The 14,100-nt window shown below is 40.0% G+C and overlaps 1 protein-coding gene across 2 annotated transcripts in view; it reads left to right on the forward strand.

The window, feature by feature from the left end:
* The window catches only part of HADHB (hydroxyacyl-CoA dehydrogenase trifunctional multienzyme complex subunit beta), a 37,315-nt gene that overhangs the window by 11,681 nt on the left and 11,534 nt on the right, over positions 1 to 14,100 (forward strand). For both annotated transcript variants that reach the window (XM_021697522.1, XM_021697523.1), the window contains exons 4-6: positions 2,552 to 2,651; positions 5,293 to 5,337; positions 10,740 to 10,839. In XM_021697522.1, the coding sequence (XP_021553197.1) occupies positions 2,552 to 2,651; positions 5,293 to 5,337; positions 10,740 to 10,839 (245 nt within the window). The remainder of the gene's footprint in view (positions 1 to 2,551; positions 2,652 to 5,292; positions 5,338 to 10,739; positions 10,840 to 14,100) is intronic.

A 14,100-nucleotide genomic window follows, 5' to 3' on the forward strand; every position in this document is an offset into this window, starting at 1 on the left:
ATAATTAACACACAGTGTTATTAGTTTCAGGTGTACAATGTAATGATTCAACAGTTCTGTACATTACTGAGTGCTCATCAAGATAAGTGTACGCTTAATTAACACTTCACCTGTTTCACCCCGCCCCACATCTCCTCTGGCAACCACTAGTTCTCTTTATTTAAGAGTCTGGGTTTTCTTGTCTTTTTTTTCATTGTTCATTTGTTTTGTTTCTTAAATTCCACATATGAGTGAAATCACATGGTATTTGTCTTTCTCTGACTTACTTCACTTAGCATTATACCCTCTAGGTTCATCCATGTTGCAGATGCCAAGATCTCATTTTTTTTTATACTCCATTGTGTGTGTGCGTGCGTGCGTGTGTGTATGTGTGTGTATACACATCTTCTCCAGTCATCTGTGGGTGGGCACTTGGGTTGCTTCCATATCTTGGCTATTGTAAATACTGCCACAATAAACATAGGGGTGCATGTTATCTATTTGAATTAGTGTTTTCATATTCTTTGGGTAAATACCCAGTAGTGGAATTACTAGATCGTTATGGTATTTTCTTTTTTTTTTTAAGATTTTATTTATTTATTTGACAGAGAGAGATAGCGAGAGCAGGAACACAAGCAGGGGGAGTGGGAGAGGGAGAAGCAGGCCTCCTGGCGAGCAGGGAGCCTGATGGGGGACTCGATCCCAGGACCCTGGGATCATGACCTGAGCCGAAGGCAGACGCTTAACGACTGAGCCACCCAGGCACCCTGGTTATGGTATTTTCTGTTTTTAATTTTTTGAGGAACCTCCATACTGTCTTCCACAGTGGCTGCACCAATTTGCATTTCCCCCAACAGTGCATAAAGGCTCCTTTTTCTCCACATCCTTGTCAATACTTACTATTTCTTATCTTTTTGATTTTAGCCATTCTTACAGGCATAAGGTGAAATCACATTGTAGTTTTGATTTGCATTTGCCTGTTGATTAGTGGTGTTAAGCATCTCTTCATGTGTCTATTGGGCATTTGTATGTCTTCTTTGGAAAAATGTCTGTTCAGGTTCTCTGCCCATTTTTAATCAGATTATTTGGAGGTGTTTTTGGTGTTGTGTAAGTTCTTTATATATTTTGCATTCTTTTTTTTTGAGAGAGAGTGCAAATAGAGGGAAGGGGCAGAGGGAGAGGGAGAGAGAGAATCTGAAGCAGACTCCACACTGAACGGGAGGAGCCCGACGTTGGGCTCAGTCTCACGACCCCAAGATCATGACCTGAGCTAAAGCTAAGCCTCTGCCTTGTCGTTTTGTTGATGGTTTCCTTTGCTGTGTAAAAGCTTTTTATTTTGATGTAGCCCCATTAGTTTATTTTTGCTTTTGTTTCCCTTGCCTTGGGAGGCATATCTAGAAAGATACTGGTATAGCTAATGTTAGAGAAGTGACTGCCTGTGCTATCTTCTAGGAGCTTTATGGTTTCAGGTCTCACATTTAGATCTTACAACCCATTTTGAGTTTATTTTTGTGTATGCTGGAAGAAAGTGGTCCAGTTTCATTCTTTTTACATGTAACGGTCCAGTTTTCCCAGCACCATTTGTTGAAGAGACTGTTTTTCGCGTTGTATATTCTTGCCTCTGTTATAGATTAATTGACCATATAAGCGTGGGTTTATTTCTGAGCTCTCTATTCTGTTCCATTGATCTGAGTCTATTTTTGTGCCAGTCCTTTACTGGCACAAAGGTTGCTCTTTTCATGTTAGAAAGTAGACAAATTGAGCCAAACAGAATCAGGAAGCATTCTAGGTTTTTGCAGAATAGCAAGAGTCACCAACCAGATGGCCTTTGTTTCTACATAAAAAGGCAAGAATACTAAGCTTTGTGAAGAGCAAATACCAGCTATTGGGATTTCTTCTTCTTTTTTGAGATTTTAATTTATTTTTTAAAGATTTTATCTCTTAGAGTGAGAGAGAGCGTGTGCTTGAGAGAGAGAGAGCACACGTGCACAAGCGGGGGAGCAGCAGAGGGAGAGGGAGAAGCAGGCTCCCCGCTGAGCAGGGAGCAGAATGTGGGGCTCCTGGGATCATGACCTGAGCCGAAGGCAGACGCTTAATTGACTGAGCCACCCAGGTGCCCCAGATTTTTATTTTTTTAAGTATTCTCTACACCCAACCTGGGGCTCGAAGTTACAACCCAGAGATCAAGATTCGCATGCTCTGCTGACCGAGCCAGCCAGGTGCCCTTTGACTTCTAATACTAAGGACAGACGTGTATCATATTGTTTGTTTTCAGTGTGATAGATTGTCAAACATTTGATAAAAAGAAACCGTTTTCTTGATAGCATGAACACCCTCATCATTAGGTATAATCTCTTTATTTACCTTAAATATTGTTTGGAAACTTGTAAATGCTAGTCCATTTCTTAGCATTTTTGTTTGTTTGTTTTTTAATTGAAGTGGTTTGGTAAATGGCAAACACTTCTTGGCGTTGAATAAGGTAATTCTGCTTAGAATGTCTGTCTTTAAAAATGTAAAAAGTCATCTGGCTTCATATATTTGAATTAACAGTTCTTTGAACTTTATCTTAAAGCCGCCCAGACCAAATCAAAGAAAACCTTAGCGAAACCCAACATAAGGAATATCGTGGTGGTGGATGGTGTTCGCATTCCGTTTTTGCAGTCAGGCACTTCGTAAGTATGAAATGATTGGCTCTTGTTTTTTTCCTTTTTTCCCCAGCTTTATTCAGGTATGATTGGCAAATAAAAATTGTATATATTTAGGTTGTACAACATGATTTTTTAGTTTTTATAACCGTGATGATTTAATATACATATACATTGTGAAATAATTACTACAATTGGATTAATTAACACATCTATCACCCCACGTACTTTATTTACTTCTTCTTTTAAGACACTTTCAAAAGTGGTCTTTGTAGGGGTGCTTGGGTGGCTCAGGTGGTTAAGCGTCTGCCTTCCGCTCAGTTCATGATCTCAGGGTCCTGGGATCGAGCCCCGCATTGGGCTCCCTGCTCGGCAGAGAGTCTGCTTCTCCCTCTCTCTGACCCTCCTCCCCGCTTGGGTGTGCGTGCATGCTCGCTCCCTCTCTCTCTCTCTCTCTCTCTCTCTCTCTCTCTCTCTCTCTCTCTGTGTGTGTCTCAAAAAAAAGAAAGGTGGTCTTTGTAAATGTAACCCAGTAGGTAATACTATTGTTAGTGGACTAATGTATGGATAGCATTTTTATGAAATTAATATATAATGAGTCAAGTCGGTGGTAAAATAATATGGCAAAATTTGTTTTTCATCCTTTCTCATGAACAAGCCTAGTGTAGTTTCAGATTGAACCAGCCCTATTTTGAAAACCTAGTGTGCGTCTAGATACCTTGGTTCCAGCAGAGATATGCTTTCCTTGTCTGGAGATACGGACATTGTTTCTGTGCTTCTTCAGAAGTTTGAATCCTGAGTCAATGGGCCCCTAGGTATTTACCAGGGCCTTTAATTCATTGCTTTGGCTTCCTGGAAATGATCAGAATTGTGATTGATAGGCTGGTCCAAATCCCAGCATGGCACAACCCCAAGTAAATGGAACCAGATGATCCTAGATGCATACAAAAATTTCCCAGAACCAAACTGCTGTTCTCCTTAGACTTCTCTTCTCCTTTTCTGTCCCCAAGTGAGGCCCAGTCTGTCCAAAAGCTGATAATGGACTTTGGTAACTAGGTTCAAACTAAATGAAACAATAGTTCTATTCCATTCAGGTTGTTTTGATGTTTGCATTTTGAACAAGCAGTCACTAACTTAAAAATGCACTGGGGAATGTTAGGCATCTGCTAAAAATAGTGAGGCCTGTCATTATGTACCAATATAGAAAGATCTTGAAGATGTGTTAAGTGTAAAGAGCATGGTGCAGAGCAATGTCTAATGCCCTTGTGGAAGAGACATGCATACACATGTACACACACACACACACAAACAGTAAATGTTCTTTTTTAAACATCTGGTGTAGAATCTAGAGAGCATTTTCTTATAGAAGTAATGCTGTAAGTGGTGGTTACAGAGGGTTACATCATAACCCAAAGAATAAATATTTGTATGAGTCCAATCTGATATAAATAAATGATTGAATAGATACGAGAGAGAACGGACACATCGTCTTTGCCAAAGAATTTCAGCTAATAAATGTAGAAGAAACGAGGTAAATAAATAAATCACCGTTAGAACACCACGGTAGTAATTGCTGCAAGCAAGATCTACGAATGAATGCTAAAATGAGTGGTTGAGAAATGTTGAGAAACAAGATATTTGCGTAGCCTCAAAACTCTCTCCCCCCAAATATTTATTAATTACTGTGATGCTTTTAACATATGTCCACAAATCCTTTGTTATTCCTTCCACTAAGAAGTGGAGCTTAATTCTCCTCCCCTTGAATGAGGGCAGGACTAGTGACTACTTGAGTACAGAAAGGGAAAGATAGTGGAGAAAACTGGCAGACAGCTTTAACCAAGTGCTCAATGTAACATCACTAGTAATAAGTCACGTTGCTATCATGTACATTCTGATATGAAGCAATGAGAAGGGCACTTTACCTCTGTGGTATTCTTCCCCCAAATCCATGACGTTAGTCTTCAAGTGTCAAGGTCACAGAAGACAAAAGGCTAAGAAACTGTCACAGATTGGAGGAAGCAGAGGCATGGCCACTAAATGCATGGATTTGGTCTTGGAACAGACCAGTAAGAGGGAATTTGTAGAAAAACTGGTGAGACCCAGATAAAGTTAGCAGCTTAGTGAATAGAATTGTGCCAGTGCTGATTTCTTAGTGTTGACTGGTGCATCATAGTGCCATAAGATATTAGCATTAGGGGAAGCCAGGCAGAGGGTATTCAGGAGGTCTGGTTCTATCTTTCCAATTCTGTCGTAAATCTCAAATTACTTCAGAAAGCTTCTTCAAAAGTCCTAATACATCCTGCATGTCCCTTTGGGCATTACAAAATAAATAATATATTTTAAAAATTAAAGAGAACTTAAAAGGTGGAGTTTAGTTTTAAAGAGTATGTAACATAAGTCGTGCTGAACAGTGAGATACTGGGCCACATCTTTCTTAGATTCTTAGCCAGCTCAGTAGGAGTTAAGGCTTGCCAGATTGTTAAGGATGACAAATAGTAGTCACACCGTTGATTCATTTGAAATGATGGACTGCCTTTGATAGCAAAATTGAAGTGCATTTTGCAGCAGCATGTGTTAGATGTTACCTCTACGGATTTCAAATAGAATGAAAACAGTTTTTATTAAACTTCTAGGCTTTTAGTTCAAGTTGTTTATTTTCTTTCCTCAGGTATAAGGACCTGATGCCACATGATTTGGCTAGAGCAGCACTTTCGTAAGTAAATGCGGTTTTATTTTAGTTCTTAGTTCATTAAAAGCACTTTCTCTACTTTTTACATGTGAAACAACGTGTTTAATAGAATTTCCATTATCTAGGATATATTAACTTTTGTGTGGTGAGAAACAAATACTTACTGGCCTTTTCAAGATTTATTTATGCTTCCTTTCGGCCATATGTGCAGTACAAATTCAAGCAGCTGGTAGGTGTCAGAAATGTTTATTTTGCGGGCTTGACAGTCTCTTGGCATGACAGTGTTCTTTAAGGAATGCTGTACTAGGGGCGCCTGGGTGGCTCAGTCGTTAAGCGTCTGCCTTCGGCTCAGGTCATGGTCCCAGGGTCCTGGGATCAAGCCCCGCATCAGGCTCCCTGCTCGGTGGGAAGCCTGCTTCTCCCTCTCCCACTCCCCCTGCTTGTGTTCCCTCTCTCGCTGTGTGTGTCTCTCTCTCTGTCAAATACATAAATAAAATGTTTTAAAAAAAAAAAAAGGAATGCTGTACCTAGCTAGCCAGTATGATCAGAGTAAATACAATATATATATCTGATGATTCTTTTAGACAGTTAATATTTATCTAGAAAGAAGCCTTGAATGAGACCTGAAGATTCATGTGTAAAGCAAGTAAGAATATAAAATTAGATGTGGTTACATGAGATTGAGATGGATGAGTAATTTGAGGAGAGTCATATAATATGTGGCTGTTTCTGCGGTGGGAATAGCATGTAAAGCATTATCTCATTTTTTATTGATGCCTTGCCTCTGTCTCTTCAGCCAGCCACAGGTCTTTTTTAGTTTGAAAAAAACCTTTCAGTTGACCTTTCTGCTCATCTGGTTCTTTTTCTTCTCTTCCTGCCAGACTTTAAGAATGAATGAAAGCAGCAATTGCTTCTCTTTTCTTACTAACCATCTCCATAATAATTACTTCCATTCCTGCATTTCTTCGGTAACCGTACTTTGGAAACTTCTCTTCAAAACGGCTTTGTGGTCAACTAAATGCACGAATCTTTTACCTGGCATGGGTCTCTTTGTATTCTCTAGCATTGACCTGTCAGCTGTACTTGACCCTGTCTTCCTTTGATTTCTTCATATTATGCCTTTATGATTTTCCTTCCCTTTTCTGAATGACTCTTCTCTACTTTTTAAAAAATTGAATCTCTTCCTCTTTCTCAGAAGTATTTGGCAAATTTTAATTCTTACAGCATTGCATTTCTTTGTACGCATGCTTTTCCTTAAAAAAAAATCTTGTCTACTTAATATTTAATTTTTTATGTGGAGGGCTCCCAAATCTCTGCATTTGACCTCTTTTCTTAGACACTTCAAGTATAGCATATCAGAAATAAAAATTATCAGGGCTCCTGGCTGGAACATGCAACTTTTGATCTCAGGGTTGTGAGTTCAAGCCCCATATTGGGTGTGGAGCTTATTCAAAAAAATAAATAAAAATTATCTTTTCCCTAAAGCCAGCTTGTTTTCCTATTTCTGATATTGGCGCCATTTCTGATTATGATCCCAGACTGGTGCTTTGCAAGTTTTCCCACAACTTTTTGTTTTAAAAACTTGTCAAATGTACAATAAAATTGAAAGAATAATACAGTGAAAACTTAAATACCTCCTACTGAGATTTAATCGTTAACCATTTTGCCGTATTTGTTGTATCTGTGTGGTTTGAAGCATTTGACAGTAAGTTGCAGACATCTTGAAACTTCAGCCTGAAATATTTCAGTGGTTTATTTCCTAAGAATAAGGATCTTCTTGGGGCACCTGGGGGCTCAGTCATTAAGTGTCTGCCTTCGGCTCAGGTCATGGTCCCAGGGTCCTGGGATCGAGCCCCGCATCGGGCTTCCTGCTCGGCGGGAAGCCTGCTTCTCCCTCTCCCACTCCCCCTGCTTGTGTTCCCTCTCTTGCTGTGTCTCTGTCAAATAAATAAATAAATCTCAAAAAAAAAAAGAATAAGGATCTTATCTGCTATCTGGGATGTCATTACTGTGGCTAAGACAATAATGATGATTCCATTACTTCTGATGTTCAGTTCATAGTCAAATCCCCCATAATTGTTCCAAGAATGTCTTTTCTTTCAGTAGTTTTTTCCCCCCATCAGGACCCATTCGAGGTTCACATTACAAATGGATACGACTCTTTAGTCTCTTTGATTTAGAATGTTTTCTTTCTCTCCCCCCCCACTCTTCCCCACCCCACCTGACAATGACTTTTTGAAAACTCTAGGCCACCTGTCCCATAGAATGTCCCGTATTCTGGATATTTCTTCTTGGTGATATTTAACTTCCCTTTTGAATTTCCTGTAAACTGGAAATTAGTTCTAGAGGCTTGATTAGATTCAGGTTAAACATATTTTGGTAAGAATGCTTTATGGGTAAAGCACATGGTATTCTGTCATGTCAGGAGGCACATGATATATGATGCTAAATCTAACCACTCAGTCATGGTGGTCAGACTGCCAGGTCTTTTGGTTATAAAGGTACATTTTTTTTCTTTTGCAATTAATAAATAATCTGTAAAGTGATATGGTAGCACCATGTTCCCCAACAGTCTTTCTCCAAGTGGTTTTAGCATTCATTGATGTTTTTGCCTGGGTCAGTTATTACATTAGAAGTTACAACTTTGTGATTTTTCTAATTCTGTTAACTCCTCCTAACTGTTAACTCCGTTAACTCCTCCTATATTTGTTGGCTAGTATTTTTTTTTTAAGATTTTATTTATTTATTTGAGAGAGAGAGTGAACGAGCAGGGGGAGGGACAGAGGGAAAGGGGGAAGCAGACTCCCCGCTGAGCAGGGAACCTGACATGGGTCTCAATCCCAGGATCCTGAGATCATGACCTGAGCCAAAGGCAGATGCTCAACCAACTGAGCCAACCAGGTACTCCTGGCTGGTATTTTTCTATAAAGAGCAGCCTTTTCTTTTTTCTTTTCTTTTCTTTTCTTTCTTAGTGATGAAGACGTGAATTTTTGTGTGTTTTTTAAGATGTTATTTTTAAGTAATCTCTACAAGCATGGGTCTCAAACTCACAACCCCGAGATCAAGAGTTGCATGCTCCACCAACAGAGCCAATCAAGTGCCCCATTTTACTTATTGTATTATAGCTAAGCTTAGTCATTATTGTTTTTGAAGCTCACACATTTTATCTGTGGGAGCTACTTCAAGTTTTCTTTTTTTTTAAGTGAGCTCTGCACCCATTGTGGGGTTCAAACTCAGGACCCTGATATCAAGAGTCACATTATCTGCCAACTGAGCCAACCAGGCACCCCCAAGTTGTTATGTCCCTTTTGTTTTTTAGTATAATATTATTTTCTGAGGTATAACTTGCATATAATAAAATGCACAGATTTAAGTGTGTAGTTTGATGAGTTTTGACAAATGTGTATGTTCCTGTTTTTGATATCTATCCCATTAGTCTTTGAGTCTTATCTTATTTTTGGGACAAAAAAAAAACAGTGAGGTTCACTTTGTACTTGCCTTGCCTTAGATCTGGCCTCAGTCATTTTTGAAAAAAAACTGTTTCCTGGGGTGCCTGGCTGGCTCAGTTGGTAGAAGATGTGACTCCTGATCTTGAGGTTGTCAGTTTGAGACCCATGTTGGGTGGAGAGATTACTTAAAAATAAAATCTAAATAAATAGGTGATTCCTTTAATGGGAAATAGCATTTAGAAACCAAGTCTGAACTGAAAATAGCATTTCTCTGTTAAATACTAAAGTAATACAAATGTGTGAAACAGTTTTACAAAATAGAATAGCATTAGATGTTTTAACTGTTGCACAAGTTAGAACTTGTGCTATCATAAAAACAGAATGCTGTGTATACATTCCAGATTACCACAAATATTTCTGGGTTTCTAACTAAAATGAATACTCAAATTGGTGTTTTAAATGATCTCCCTTTCCTTTAGTGATTGCTTTAAACTCCTGGACTGGAGGAAAATTATGGTCAGCTATCAGTGGGCCTTTTTATCAGGCTTCTTTTTCTCATTATTAACCTTTGTTGTCTTTTTCCGGTGTCTCCCTGCCTAGTGCCAACGCTCTTTCACGGCCTTAACTTCTAGCTGACAGATGATACCTTCTACTCAAGGAGGTTCATGTATGTTGCCCGCGTTGGATTCAGCTGCCTCCCCTTCCATAACTCCCCTATATGTTCCCCAGCTGACCAATACTGACCCATAGGTAGGAACATCTCTATGCCCCTATTCAGGAGGAAGAAGTTACAGAAGATGAGACCTCGCACCTTCAACAACCTTAAAGATTTAAGAGTCAAATTGTTCAGGGGGGAAATGATGAGGGAGCAGAAGGCTTGCTGAAGACAAAGCATAAGCTGACAGCCTGCAAACTCCCCCTACCTGCCCCAGTCCTGGGTGGGACATGTGTGACCTTCTTCCAGGAATCTCCCAACTAGCTTAATGTTAATGCCTTGCTAGAGAGGAAACAACTTTTGACAACGGCAAGGCCTCTGATATCTTGTTAGGTCCTCTTTAGCATATGAAAGTTCTTTTGAAACCTCCCTTTTTCCTTACCTCCCCCAACTCCCACGTAAATAATCAGCCATCCTGCTGGGGCAGCCGCTACTTTCTGCCCACGGGCACTGTCCCCATGCTTTAATAAAACCATTTTGCACCAAAAAAAAAAACCAACAACCCACCAAGTCTGAGTTCAAGATGTGCTCATTCTATTCTTACTGGAGACTGGAGTGTTATTGCTTCTAGTTTCTATTGGTGGGTAGAGCTAGACAAGTGTGTACGCCACACACACACACACACGCATAAATCATGTGTTTATATTGATATTCCAAATTTAAATTTAATATACCTGGTATTTTACTTCAACTCTGATTTGATCTCTCTCTTTTCTCTTTGGATTGAAACTTAGGTTCCTACTAACGTTACTATGTTTATGTATCTTTTTCCAAATTATTTTTGATTCTTCCTGTTTAACTTCTCATTACCAGTTGAACATCAGATGTCGACTTTTTATTTATTTATTTTTAAAAAGATTTTATTTATTTATTTTGAGAACGAGAGTGCACGTGTGCATGAGCAAGGGTAGGGGCAGAAGCAGAGGGAGAGAAAGAATCCTAAGCAGACTCGACTCCATGGTGATCACAGAGCCCGAAGCTCGATTTCACGACCCTGAGATCAGGACCTGAGCCAGAATGAAGAGGGGACTTGCAACCGACTGAGCCACCGTGGTGCCCCTAAACGTTGACTTTTTAAATCACTTATTATTCATTTCTTCTTTGATAAGGTGCCACATGCTTGTTGGATTAAGGAAAAGATACAGTCTCTGCTCTTTTAAATTCAAAGTTAACCTTTTAAAAGGAGTACAGTGTTTTATCTGGTGACCTATGGCATGTCTTGGTGTGTGCAGTGTGTTTTTGCTTTGGACTTCTGCTCTCAGGGGTTTGCTGCATCGGACCAGTGTCCCGAAGGATGTTGTTGATTATATCATCTTTGGCACGGTGATACAGGAAGTGAAGACTAGCAATGTGGCTAGAGAGGTGAGCAAAACAAACTCTTTCAAAGTTTGTTGTTGTTGTTCAAAGAGATTGACAAGAGAATCAACTTGAATTTCAATTAACAGAATTGCTCTATAAAATTAGTAAAATTCATTAAAGCTATATATTATATATTTTAAATATTTGATTGAATGATTGATTTATTGGGGGGGAGGGAGAGGAAGAAGCAGACTCTTTGCTGAGCAGGGAGCCCGATGTGGGGCTTGATCCCAGGACCCCGGGATCATGACCTGATCCAAAGGCAGACCCCTAACTGACTGAGCCACCCAGGCGCCCCTCATTAAAGCTATATTTGACTTCAGATGTGATTTTACAATTTGAATAACGAATGTTATATAATATTTAAAGTTACAAATCAAATGACATACACTATACTAGTATATATTTATACTATAAATCAAGTTGATTATTTGAGCTGCTTTGGGATATATGTTCATTTGTTCTATCTCTTAGGATAATAGAGATTATGGCAAAGTATGGCTCATGTGACTTTCAGTAATGTCATCGTGGCTACTAATTAACTTAAAATTTCAACATTGTGCAAAGAACTGATTTCGTAACATGGTTTTTGTTGGAGGTAGCCTTGCTTATTCATTTATTCCCATTGACTAGATGACACATCGAGTGGTGTTTTTTTTAAACGATTTCATAGGAGTTTACTTTCACCCTAGTTGGCATAGCTCCCGGTACTGTTTATTGGTGGCAACCAAGATAATAATAGACCTTGAAATTTCCGTGACGTGTCATACAGGCATTTCATAGTGAACAGTCCAAACACATCTTCTGGGCTTTGTTTCAGTTTGAAAGTGATTATTTGGATAAAGTTGACTCCAACGCACATTTCAGCGTGCTAAGCATTTTCTTTATTGCTAGTTTTGTGCCTGCCATATTACCGTGTTCAATATAGTTGTAGGGGCGACGATTTCCATCACTGTCAGGAGGAGGGAAAATGAGCAGGACTGAAAGTAGTGGTTCTGCCCCACATTTTTACCTGCCAGTAAATGTTAACATTTCTGAAGGCCTGGCATTCCTTAAGCCCACAGAATCAACTGTATAATGTTAGGGAGGCGGGAAAGAATTAAGAACAGAAAGGGTTTTTTTCTCCCCGTCCTGATTTTTTTGGTTTTTCTTGGGCTTTCACATTTCTAACTGTGTCGAATATGACAATTTTATGACTGCACCAAGCTATTCACAATACATTTTCAACTTTTATATTTTGAAAGAAAAAAAAAAGGCTTTTATAAGAGCACTTAAAAAGTAAATACCAAGGGGTGCCTGGGTGGCTCAGTCTGTTAAGCATCTGCCTTTGGCTCAGGTCATGATCCCAGGGTCCAGGAATCGAGCCCCACATTGGGTTCCCTGCTCAGCGGGGAGCCTGCTTTTCCCGCTCCTGCTCCCCCTGCTTGTGCTCGCTCTCTCTCTGAAACAAGTAAATAAATAAATAAATCTTAAAAAGAAAAAATACCGAGTGTTTCAATTTTCTCAGTATTTCTATTCTATCCTAGTACTTAAAGCCATAATGTTTTTCCCTAAATTTTGTCTGAAAATGTTATATCTGTATGCACATCTCAGCTATTAATTGACCAGTGGTAGGTAGCTTCCCTCTCCCTGCCCTATACTAATACCAGTTGCATTGCGGTCTGGATGATCTTTGTAGTGGCTACGGGGAAAGGCGATGTTATGAAGAGGTCTCTCTATAGTTGTATTGTAACCTAAAAGCTAATGTGACTACCAGCTAGAGAAATTTTTTTTTTTTTAAGATTTTATTTATTTATTTGACAGACACAGCGAGAGAGGGAACACAAGCAGGGGGAGTGGGAGAGGGAGAAGCAGGCTTCCCGCAGAGCAGGGAGCCCGATGCGGGGCTCAATCCCAGGACTCTGGGATCATGACCTGAGCCGAAGGCAGGTGCTTAACGACTGAGCAACCCAGGCGCCCCTGCTAGAGAACTTTTTAAGGACCTGTTGTCTGTATTAATAATGTTCAAGGAAATCCTAAAGGTTCTGATGCCGAGTTCCCATGAACCTGACTTCACTGAAAGACCTCTGTTTATTTCCCTGCTCTCCTACTTAACGAAGAGGCATCTTCCTCCTTTTTCCTTAGTGTACTATCCAGAGCCTAGGCTGACCTTGAGAGCTGTTCAAGCTTTAAATAGAAGCAGGTGGACAAGGTTCACCAGAAACCACTTCTATTTAAGGCTCTTTCAGTCCTTAGAGCCAGCTGGGGCCAAGGGTGTAACACATGCTAGAAAGGACCTTGTGAGGATTAGGCCATAATGACCTCAGCACCCTTTCCACTTGCCCCACTGGTGCATTCTCCTCCTCTGCCCCCTGGAGATTTGCTGCTTTGTTCCCTTTTGAATTTGTTCTACATTGAGCGGCTGACATGCCATTGCCAGAGTGTAGTTTCCGGCAAAGTAGGTGGAGCACTTAGTATCGAGCCTACCTAGAGAGACCAGAATAAGGTTATGTTGCGTATACACTACTATGACACACTTGTCTTTCTACAGATGATGGTATAGAGGGCGTATAAGTATAATAGTAAAAACCAGTGAAGAGACATGGAGCCTAGGGCGCCTGGGTGCCTCAGTTGGTTAAGCGTCTGACTTCGGCCCAGGTCATGATCTCAGGGTCCTGGGTTCGAGCCTATATCAGACCCCCTGCTCTTCAGGAAGCCTGCTTCTCCCTCTCCCTCTGCCCCTTCCCCTGCGTGTACTCTCTCCATCTCTCTCTCAAATAAATAAATAAAAATCTTTTTTTAAAAAAAGAAATACGGAGCCTCCTTAATCTAGACTTTAGAAACATGTTTATTTTATCAAATTACAGGAGATCTTGTATTCTGAGGATAGTTAAATAATTTCAGAAAAGGGTCACTAAAAAAGAATTCCTCTAATGGGAACCCGAATCTCATGGTAAATAGTGGTGGTGGTGGTTGGTGGGGGAAACAGTGAGAGCATTATTTTTAAAGTGTAACTTTAATATTATAAAAATATTTTATTATCGTATCTATGCATTAATTCTTTACATATGCAAAAATGGAATCAGACATTGATTTTTTTTTTTTAGCAGCATAATTTCCCTAATTAATAGTACAATGAAGGGGCGCCTGGGTGGCTCAGTCGGTTAAGCGGCTGCCTTCGGCTCAGGTCATGATCCTGGGGTCCTGGGATCGAGCCCCGCATCCGGCTCCCTGCTCCGTGGGAAGCCTGCTTTTCCCTCTCCATCTGCCTGCCACCCTGCCTAC

Source organism: Neomonachus schauinslandi, chromosome 10, assembly GCF_002201575.2.
Source record: "Neomonachus schauinslandi chromosome 10, ASM220157v2, whole genome shotgun sequence".
NCBI lineage: Eukaryota > Metazoa > Chordata > Mammalia > Carnivora > Phocidae > Neomonachus > Neomonachus schauinslandi.